Source organism: Perognathus longimembris, chromosome 1 (genome assembly GCF_023159225.1).
Source record: "Perognathus longimembris pacificus isolate PPM17 chromosome 1, ASM2315922v1, whole genome shotgun sequence".
NCBI lineage: Eukaryota > Metazoa > Chordata > Mammalia > Rodentia > Heteromyidae > Perognathus > Perognathus longimembris.
In genome coordinates, this window is record NC_063161.1 from 68069264 (window position 1) to 68080513 (window position 11250).

The following is an 11250-nucleotide window of genomic DNA, read 5'->3' on the forward strand; positions in this document are numbered from 1 at the left end:
GTGAGTGCTCACTTCTGCCTAAGGTCTTACTAGATTAATGGCTGGGTTCTTTCTATGAAGTAGTGGTTTTATTTGTTTGTTCTGGTGCAGGTAGCTTTTTCCACCAAGGCTAGTGCTCTACCACTTGAGACACATCACTTCCTGCTTTTTGCTGGTTAATTGGGGATAAGAGTCTCTTGAATTTATCTTCACTGAGTAGTTAGAATTATAGGTGCTCAAGATAATACTTTTTCTTGATCAATTAGTAATAGAGTATTATGGGAGACTATTTAATTCTTTAAGGTGTAGAGCAAATCTTTAATAAAATTTATTGCTATACCTGAGCAGAATCCTAAAGATATTACCAGTTTTTTCTTTTATATTGGTTTTGATATTATTTTTTATTTTTATTTAATATTTTTTGGTCAGTTGTGGGGCTTGAACTCTGGGCCTGAGCGTTGTCCCTGAGCTTTTCAGCTCAAGGCTAGCACACTACCACTTGAGCCACAGCACCACTTCCAGTTTTCTGGTGATTAATTGGAGATAGGATTTTTATGGACTTTCCTGCCTGGGCTGGCTGTGAACCATGATCCTCAGATCTTAGCCTCCTGAGTAGCTAGGATTACAGGTGTGCAATAGTTGGCACCCAGCGATATTGTTTTTTAGTATTTCATATTACTATATATTGAAATTGGGATATAGCATAACAGAAGAATTCAAGAAAATAGTGTTGCATCTTCCTTAAATAGGATTGTCTTACTAATAGGACACCAAGTGATCTATGTGCTTGTGCTTTCAGGTGTTTTAATGGGTGAGACAGAGTCCTTAAAAGGAGAAATAAAAGTCAAGTTTTGCAGCCCGGGGCCTGGTGGCTCATGCCTGTAATCCTAGCTACTCAGGAGGCTGAGTTCTAAGGATCACAGTTCAAAACCAGCCTGGGCAAGAAAATTCAAGAGACTCTTATTTCCACTAAACTACTCAGAAAAAGCCAGAAGTGGTGCTGGAATAGAGTGCTAACCTTGAGCAAAATGAATCTCAGAGATGGTGCCCAGGCCCTGAGTTCAAGCCCCAGGACAGGCACAAAAAAAAAAAAAAACAAAAAAAAAAAAAAACAAAAAAAAAAAAAAAAACCTTAACCTGGGCACCAGCCTGTAATCCTAGCTCTTCAGGAGGTTGAGATCTGAGGATCACAGTTTAAAGCCAGGTGGGGCAAGAAAGTCCCTGAGAATTGTCTTCAATTAAACGCTGAAAAGTTAAAAGCTGAAAGTAGAGCTGTGGCTCAAAGTAGTAGAGTTCTGGCTTTTAGCATAAAAACTCAGGGACAGTACCCAGGCCCTGAGTTCAAGCCCCAGGACCAGCATTAAAAAAAAAAAAGTTAAAAATTGTACAAACCGGGTGCCAGTGGTTCATGCCTGTAATCCTAGCTACTCAAGAGACTGAGATCTGAGGATCCAGGTTTGAAGCCAGCCTGGGCAGGAAAGCCCATAAAACTCTTTATCTCCAACAAACTACTCAAAAAAGCTAGAAGTGGCACTGTGATTCAAGTGGTAGAGCACTCACCTTGAGCAAAAGAAGCTCAAGGACAGCTCCTGGGCCCAAAGTTCAAGCCCCAGGACCAGCCCCCACCCCACAAAAAAGTATATACATAAAAATTTACTGTATAGTTTCAGATTAGACATAAGTGACAAAAGTCCTATTTTTCCTTGATCCTTAGCATTGCAAAGAAAAAGAACTATTTTTGTTTTAAGTATAAATATAAATATGAAATTTAAAAGTAACTATTTAATCACTGAAATTTACCTATATCCAGCCTGACATTGGTGGCTCATGCTTATAATATAGCTACTAAGGAGGCAGTGATCTGAGGATTTTGGCTAGAAGCCATCCCCTGCAGGAAAGTCTATGGGACTCTTTTTCTTTGTTTTTGTCAGTCATGAGGGTTGAACTTGAGGTGTAGGCCCTATCGCTAACTTCTTTTGCACAAGGCTAGTGCTCTCTTGACCCATAGCTCCACTTTAGTTTTCTGGTGGTTAATTGGCGATAAGAGTCTCTCAGATTTTCCTGCATAGATTGGCTTTGAACTATGATCCTCAGATCTCAGCTTCTTGACTAGCTAGGATTATAGGCAAGAGTCACCAGTGCCTGATTTCTATGGGACTCTTCCTGTAACCATGAAAATCTAGAAGTGGAAGTGTGGTTCAAGTAGTAGTGTGCCAACCTTGAGAGAAAAAGCAAAGAGACATACCAGGCACTGAGTTCAAGCCTCAGTACCTGCACCAAAACAAAAAGAAAAACCCCACAACAAAAGAAAGAAATTGACTTACATTCATGAAAATGTGTTCTGTAAAGTTTTTAATATATTAAGTACTTAATACTAACTTTATTTCCAATGACTTCACAATTTCTCTTTTCTTCTTAGATAATTATTTTTTTTCTTAAAATGCCAGTCTGAATAAGTTCTAGAAGCTTAAGCATCTATTTGTCAATTAGATATTTTAATTACATGGTTAAGAAGTATATCTGATCACATCTTTTTTTGTGTTTTATTTGTTTGATGGTGATTTGCTACTAGAATTGTTCTTTATAGGTTTTATCTTCCTGGGATTCTTCTTTTACATCCTGATTGCAAGACTGACATCTATGAAATATGATGGTAAGTGAAATTAAGTAATTGTGGGTTGAAAGAGAACGTAGCCATGGTTGTGGGGTATCACATTCAATGTGAAACAGTGGGCCTCCCCTTTCCTAAAGTATTTAAGTGCCAGTACTGGGATTTGAACTCAGAACTTCATGCTCTAATGTGCCTTTTCATTCAAGGCTGGCACTCTACCTCTTGAGCCACATCTCCACTTCTAGCTTTTTGCTGCTTCATTGGACTTAAGATTCTTTTGGATATGGCAAGCCCAGGCTGACTTTGAATTGTGATTCTCAGATCTTAGCTTCCTCAGTAGAGGCATGCACCACCAGCCTTGGGCAAGAATTTCTTTATCTTTTTGTTTTGCATTTCTTTGCCAGTCCTGGAGCTTGAACTCAGGGCCTGAGCACTGTCCCTGTCTTCTTTTTGCTCAAGGCTAGTACTCTACCACTTAAGCCACAGCGCCACTTCCGACTTTTTCTATATATGTGGTGCTGAGGAATTGAACCCAAGGCAAGAATTTCTTTATCTTAAACACCCCTTTCTCCAAGTCCATATCATTTAATAGAATGCTTATCATCTTTTCTTTCGTGGGCGAACATATTGTCAAGCTGAGTCTGTCTTGATCAGTTCAGTTCAGGTCTTACGTAGGATAAACTGCACCTGTCAGACAAGTTCAGGGCCCCCCTTAGAGATGACTGCTGCACACTGGCTTCGTGTCCGGAAGGCTGGGTTGACTCTGCTGTGGTATTGTGTGACTGTCACTGGAAGTGTGTGTGTGTGTATATGTATACACACACATATTCATTTTTCTTTGTACAGTTCTCCTGATATTGACAGCTTTAGCTGGAAGCATTGGAGGAGTTTTCTTGGTGGCTACATGGTGGCGATTTGGAGTTCTCATGTTCTGTATGCTTTGTGTTGGGCTGGTGCTGGGGTTCCTCACCTCATCCATGACTTTCTTCACTCCACTGGGTAAGAGATATGTAACTGATGTTCTTTGGGGTTAATTCATTGTTTGGAAGGCATGTTAGGGATTTGAATCCTGGAAGGATGTTGCATATCTCCATCTTTTGAAGAGTTCTGGTGACTTTGATGACTTTCGGAAGACTCATGCAAATAAGAATCCCTCCAGTCTTACTAGGCACTGTGTGTGGCTCATGCCTGTAATCCTAGCTACTAGGAGGCTGAGACCGGAGGATTACTATTTGAAACCAAACAAATCAAAGAGAAATTAATCAGCAAAAAAACGGAAGTGGAGGTAGAACTCCAGCCTTGAGTAAAAAAGCCAAGAGAGAGCACAAACCTCAGTACCAGCACAAAAGAAAAAAAAAAGGATTAAAACAAAAGCAACAAAAAGGGGAGGTAGACTAAACTGCCAATCTAAGTGCTTATAAAAGAGAAACTAAGTAGTTTGTCCTTGTTGAAGCAGTGTGTGTGTGTGTGTGTGTGTGTGTGTGTGTGTGTGTGTGTGTGTGTGTACCAGCCAGGCTGTGTTGTACATTAGATGTTCTCCAACCTTTGACCTTCACCTTTGTATTTGTGGTTCTGCTGTTAGGTTTGTTCCCTCTGGGCCCAGGTAGGTTCAGGCTGCAGACCCAGGGCAGTGGCTGGAATGAGGTGAGGGACATTCTGGCTGAGGACTCCAGTAGCAGCAATTCCCATGGGCTGTACTGCCCCAAGGAAGACTAGCTGTGTTCCAGTTTCTGATGGCTGGGACAGTTGCAGCTGGAAAGATAAGATCTGAAACACACCTATTGAATCAGGGAGCCCTTTGCCAAGCATACCTACTCTCAAAGTTTGTGTCTTCCCCTACACAAATGACCCAGCAGCAGGTGTTGTTGATTCTCAGTGAGCTAGGATTACAGACATGAGCCACTGGCTCAAGGGGAGGGAGAATTATCTTTAAACTTTTTAAAGAACTACTGCTGTTTATGAAAATAATTTAACTTACTCCCACTAGATATATTAATGCATTGTCTCATAGTTCAAATACAATTAGAGCAAGCATCGCATTATTGCACAGTTTTTTTTTAAATAAACCCTCAGTTTTGTTAAAGCATCAGAATTTGAAAAATACTTGTCTGTCTTCTCATATCTGATTCAATCCCTGCTGTTTTTACCTCATGTGGGTAGCAAAGAGATTATTTTCTGGAAAGGAAAAAGACCTATTCTTCACATGGCTGCATGCTAACTATTCTTCTCTTGATTTTTCCTTTTCTTTTTATTTTGGGGTGGCAGTGTTGGGTTTACTTACTTATTTATTTATTTACCTCTTTTTGGGCCAGTCCTGGGGCTTGAACTCAGGGCCTGAGCACTTTCCCTGGCTTCTTCCCACTCAAGGCTAGCACTCTGCCACTTGAGCCACAGCGCCGCTTCTGGCCGTTTTCTGCATATGTGGTGCTGGGGAATCGAACCTAGGGCCTCGTGTATCCGAGGCAGGCACTCTTGCCACTAGGCTATATCCCCAGCCCTGGTTATCTACCCTTTCAGTTAACTATTTTGGCTCTGATAACGGGAACTGGCCTTGGTGTCAGGAACTGAGAGCAGGTGGTCATGTAGCACTGATGCATGGGGTTAATGCAGGGGGTAGAGCAAGTCACAAATGGGTTAAGCAAACCACCATTTACAGAAGCAGAATTCTGTGGTCAGGCTGACCTAGTACCTACTTTATTTTGACAATCGCTACCATGTTTTCCCATTACCACTAAGCAAACTTGAGCGAGCTAAAACAATCCAGTACTCAATCATAAGTAAACCAACCCAACAGTTACCATGGCATTTCTACTACTATTATGGTTATTTCTATAGTCTATGGCTATGATCATTTTTTACTGTCGGTTACCATGGTTGCTACCTAGGTACAGAGGGGAACAAGGGCTCCCTATGTTTTTAAATGTCAAACTACAAGAAACTAGTCTCATGGATGGGGGTACAGCCCTCTGGAATGGAGTCATCACCAGGGTTTAGAAGCTGTTATTTTAACATTAAAACTTACATTTAGTCACTCAGGTTAGCCCTAACAGTTCAAGGCTAGCACTCTACCACTTGAGCCACAGCTTCACTTCTGGCTTTTTCTTCTTTTTGGTAATTAATTGGAGACTCTCATAGACTTTCCTGCATAGGCTGGATTTGAGCCATTATCCTCATATCCCAGCCTCCTGATTTTTTTGGGGGGGAGGGGGCAGTATTGGAGCTTAAACTCAGGGCTCGGGTGCTATATATATATATATTTTTTTTTTGACAGTTCTGGGGTTTAACTCAGGGCCTGGGCACTGTCTGAGCTTCTTTTGCTCAAGGCTAGTGCTCTACCACTTGAGCCACAGTTCCACTTCTGGCTTTTTCTGTGTATGCCGTACTAAGGAATCCAACCCAGGGCTTCATGCATGCAAGGCAAGCACTCTACCACTAAGCCAGATTCCCAGCCCAGTGATGCTATCATTTATCTCTTTCTGCTCAAGGCTACCACTTGAGCCACACCTCCACTTCTGGCTTTTTGGTGGTTCATTGGACTAGAGTCTCAGGGACTTTCCTGCCAGGGCTGGCTTTGAACCATCATCTTCAGCTATTAGCCTCCTGGGTAGCTAGGATGGATGACAGGTGCAAGTCACACATACCCGGTAGGAGTGTATTGTTACTTGAGTGGAGAACATCAGAGTTGAATCCCATTTGCCAGCATATTCCTGGGTCATTACTTTAAACCTTCAATGTGTGTCAAGTGTTCAGATAATGAGAAAATGAAACTTAACTTGGTGAACCTCTTGTCTATCATAATTTTTCTTTTTCAGGAAACTTAAAGGTTTTTCGTGACGATGGTGTGTTTTGGATGACTTTCTCTTGTATAGCCATCCTTATTCCAGTAGTTTTCATGGGCTGCCTAAGAATAGTAAGTGTTTTATTTTAAAAAATTAGATTTTTTCTCTTTTCTTAGTGGGGCTTGAACTCTCAGGGCCTTGCACTCTTACTTGGACTTTTGCTCATTGCTGGCACTGTACCACTATGTCACACCTTCTGGCTTTTTTTCTCCTGGTCCTGGGGCATGAACTCAGGGATTGGGCACCGTCCCTGAGCTTTTTTGCTTACAGCTAGTGCTCTAGCCACAGCCTCACTTCCGGTTCTTTTGGCAGTTACTTGGAGATAAGAGTTTCATAGACTCCTGCCCAGGTTGGCTTTGAACCATGATCCTTAGATCTCAACTTCCAGATTATAGGAATGAACCACCTGTACCCAGCATACTTCTAACTTTTTCCTAGTTAGTTGGAGATAAAAGACTTAGGCCCTTTCCTGCCTGGACTGGTTTTGAACCTCCCTCATCAGCTGTCAGTCTCCTGAGTAGCTAAGATTTCAGGTGTGAACTACCAGTACTAGTCTTAGGCAAGAGATTTTTTTTTTTCTTTTGGTAATGGTACTGAGGCTTGAACTTAGGGCCTGAATGCTGTTCCTTAACTTTTTTTCCCCAAGACTGTCACTATACCACTTGAGATACAGCTCCCCTTCAAGCTTTTTGCTGGTCAGTTGTAGATAAGAGCTTTTTGGATTTGTTGGCTTGGGCTGGCTTCGAACCTCTGTCTTCAGATCTCAGCCTTTCCAGCTAGCTAGGATTCTGGTATGAACCGCCAGCACCTGGCCCAGGCAATAGACTCTTCTGAGATTGACATTGTACTAGAAGAGGGTTTTGTGGTGCGTGGCTGTTATTTTGATCCATTGCATTAGAAGAATCTACTATGTGCCAGGCGCTGGTGGCTCATGCCTGTAATCCCAGCTACTCAGGAGGCTGAGATCTGAGGAACCCGGTTCAAAGCCAGCCTGGGCAGGAAAGTCTCTGAGACTCTTATCTCCAATTAACTACAATAAAACTGGAAGTGGTGCTGTCAGAATTGTAGAGCACTAGCCTTGAGGTGAAGAGCTCAGAGCTCAAGGACAGCACCCAGGCCCAGAGGTCAAGCCCCATGACCGACAAAAAAAAAAAAAATCCACTGTGGAACTCCAGGGTGGTTATGAGTTTATACTTTGAGGTAGTCATCTTTTCATGAGCTAGGGAGAAGTGACTCCTTGTGATGGGAGTCAGTTGTGAGAGGCATGTTCTGCCAAGGATCATGAGTGCCTCACTCTTTCCCTCTTCCACAGCTGAACATCCTGACATGTGGAATCATTGGCTCCTACTCCGTGGTTCTGGCTATTGGCAGCTATGTGTTCACAAGCCTTTCTTCCATCACCGTCAATGTCCTCAGGAGAGCCCTGGATGCGAATTTCAATAAGGCTTTCACAAGTGTGCCTTTTCAAACAAATGGTAGGACTCTTAAAAGCCCCCAAACTGGGGGAGGGCAGTGGAGGGACACAGGAATGGAGGAAGGGTTAGGAAATGCAGCCCTTTTTTTAGTGCTTAACATTTTTTTAAATGTTTTTATTTTTAAATCTTTTTATTGTTATTGTAAAGGTGATATACAGAGCAGTTGTGGTTACATAAGTCAGGCAAATAATACATTTCTGGGCTGGCAATGTAGCTTAGCGGTAGAGTGCTTGCCTTGCATACATGAGGCCTTGGGTTTGATTCCTCAGTACCACATAAACAGAAAAGGCTGGAAATGGTGCTGTGGCTCAACTGGCAGAGTGCTAGCCTTGAGTAAAAGAAGCTCAGAGACAGTGCCAAGGCCTTGATTTCAAGCCCCAGGACTGGCAAAAAAAAAAAAAAGATGTACATCCAGCCTAGGGAGTTCCTGAGACTCTTATCTACAGTTAACCAGCTAAAAGCTAGAAGTAGAGCTGTGGCTCAAGTGGTAGAGCTCCACCCTTGAGCAAACTAGCTAACAGATAGCACCCAGGTCTGGTACTGGCACAAAAAAGATTATTTTGAACCAGTGAATACACGGGGTTTGGGGAATATTATTGAATTACTTTGTATGGATATATGAGAATAGAAAAAAAATCCATTTAATAAACAAGATTATCAATAGAGGGGAGAATTTGATCAAAATATATCCATGTTTGCACATAGCACAGTTAGATTTTTGTAAAGTTAATGTGTGTGTGTGTGTGTATCAGCCCTGGAGCTTGAACTCTAGGTATCATACTTTTTTTTTTTTTTTTCCAGTCCTGGGGCTTGGACTCAGGGCCTGAGCATTGTCCCTGACTTCTTTTTGCTCAAGGCTAGCACTCTGCCACTTGAGCCACAGTTCCACTTCTGACTTTTTCTGTATATGTGGTACTGAGGAATCAAATCCAGGCCTTCATGTATACGAGGTGAGCACTTTACCACTAGGCCATATTCCCAGCCATACTCTTACTTTTAAAAAACTGTTTTCATTAAATTGTTGTACAAAGAGGTCTCAATTCCAGAAGTCAAGTTACAAGTACAATGCATCTTGAGCAGTATTCCATCATCCTTCCTCCATCACTTAGCTTTTTCGGGGGGAAAGGGAGACAAGTTCTGAGTCTTGAACTCAGGGCCTAGGTACCACTGTCCTTGAGGTTTGTGCTCAGGGCTAGTACTCTACCACTTGAGCTACAGCTCCACTTTCAGCTTTTTTGCTGGTTAATTGGAGATAAATCTTACAAACTTTCCTGCCTGGGCTGGCTTCAAACTGTGATCCTCAGATCTCAGACTCCTGAGTAGCTAAGATTGCAGGTGTGAGCCACCAGCACCTAGCTCTGCCACCTGAGCCACAGCTCCACTTCTGTTTTTTTGCTAGTTAATTGGACATAAGAGTCTCACTTACCTTACCTGCCCCGGCTGGCTTAAAATCATGCTCAGATCTCAGCATTGGAAGTTAGGTATAAACAGGAGTCACTGGTGCCTGACAGCATCTTCTTTTGCTAAAGTTTAGCACTCTACCACTGAGGAATTCAACCCACGGCTTCATGCATGCTTCGTGCGTGCAATGTAAGCACTCTACCACTGAGCCATATTCCCAGCCCCTGCTTGAAGCATTTTGCTGGTTATATAGAGATAAGGCTATCAGGTACTTTCCTGCCTTGGCTAGCCTTGAACCTTGGTCCTCAGATCTCAGCATCCTGAGTAGCTAGGATTACAGGTGTGAGCCACTGTTGCCTGGCTTTTTATTAACTTTTTGCAGAAAAAAAATTACATTAAACCTTCATAAGGTTTGTAAAATATGTTGATTTCAGAAATGTTACAATGTGGCAGAGAATATTTTAGAATTGAAGCTGGGTTTAATAACCACAAGTATGACTATTAGGCATTATTAAAAGCAAATTGTACATCATGGGAATTTAATGTTTTTCTTGTGTTGGTACTGGGGCTTAAACTCAGGGCCTCATGCTCTTGCTTAGCTTTTTCACTCAAGGCTGGCACGCTGCCATTTGAGCCACAGCTTCATGTCTAGCTTTTTGCTGATTAATTGGAGATCAGAGTCTCAGAGACGTTCTTGAGATTTTTTTTTCCCCGTTCGTGGGGCTTGAACTCAGGGCCTGGACACAGTCCCTGAGTTCTTTCACCCAAGGCTAGCGTTCTACCACTTTGAGCCATAGCTACACTTTCAGAGACTTTCTTGTCTAGGCTGGCTTTGAATCTTGATCCTCAGTTTCTCCTGAGCAGCTAGGATTATAGGTGTGAGCCACTGGTGCCTAGCTAAAAGTGTCTAATTCATAAATCAGCCTGTAGCTTCTCTAGTCGTCTTTTGGTTTGTAAACACACTAGTTTAGACTCAATTTCCCAGGAAATCTGATACTAGAAAGGAAGAGATAGATTTATTCCATGAAGGATTTAGAATGTTTTAGATTTAGAAATATATTAAGTTTTAGAATTCAAGGTGCTTCTCTTGTTTTATTTTTTAGATTTTGTTGTCCTGGCAATATGGGGTATGCTGGCTGTCAGTGGAATTACATTACAGATTCGAAGAGAAAGAGGGCAGCCATTTTTCCCTCCCCACCCTTACAAGCTGTGGAAGCAAGAAAGAGAACGCAGAGTAACAAACATTCTGGACCCTAGTCACCACATCCTGCCACTGAGAAACAGACTCTGGGACCAATTCACCAGGATCAGAGAGTTCTTCCAAAAGCCCCAGCCAGCTGGAGAGAGGACCCCCCTGCTCCTGTAGCTGGTGCAGCCCCTGCTTAGCCCGCCACACCTGGAGTTTTGATGTTCCAGTTTTCTTTTTTTTTTTTTTTTTTTTTTTTTTTTTGCCAGTCCTGGGGCTTGGACTCAGGGCCTGAGCACTGTCCCTGGCTTCTTTTTGCTCAAGGCTAGCACTCTGCCACTTGAGCCACAGCGCCACTTCTGGCCATTTTCTGTATATGTGGTGCTGGGGAATCGAACCCAGGGCCTCATGTATATGAGGCAGGCACTCTTGCCACTAGGCCATATCCCCAGCCCATTGATGTTCCAGTTTTCTCTCCACCGAAGTCCAATGCAGGAACCAGGCTGCATATAAAAACCATAGTGACCTTATAGTGTGGGTGTGGGTGTCATGGGTGTCCTTAAGTTGAGAGAATGAGAAAGATGACCAAAAAAATGCCGTTTTTCACATACAAAATTACAATCAACACATTCCATTAAATGGCTAATACTAAAAAGTAAAAAACAAAAACAAAAAACAGTCTCAGTCTTCAATGTTGAATATGCTGCAAAGAGATCTTTCTGAAAACCCAGGTGTGTGTGTGTACACATTTGTTGTTTT

The 11250-nt window shown here is 42.4% G+C and overlaps 1 protein-coding gene across 4 annotated transcripts in view; it reads left to right on the forward strand.

Moving 5' to 3' along the window:
• Tm7sf3 (transmembrane 7 superfamily member 3) overlaps positions 1 to 10715 on the forward strand; it is a 36725-nt gene extending 26010 nt beyond the window's left edge. For 2 of the 4 annotated variants that reach the window (XM_048367269.1, XM_048367278.1), the window contains 5 exons: positions 2552 to 2632; positions 3437 to 3589; positions 6403 to 6500; positions 7742 to 7904; positions 10409 to 10715. In XM_048367269.1, coding sequence (XP_048223226.1) covers positions 2552 to 2632; positions 3437 to 3589; positions 6403 to 6500; positions 7742 to 7904; positions 10409 to 10671 — 758 coding nt within the window. In that variant the 3' untranslated portion in view covers positions 10672 to 10715. The remainder of the gene's footprint in view (positions 1 to 2551; positions 2633 to 3436; positions 3590 to 6402; positions 6501 to 7741; positions 7905 to 10408) is intronic. The other 2 variants (XM_048367287.1, XM_048367293.1) reach the window with 2 other exon arrangements.
• Positions 10716 to 11250: the final 535 nt, after the last annotated feature.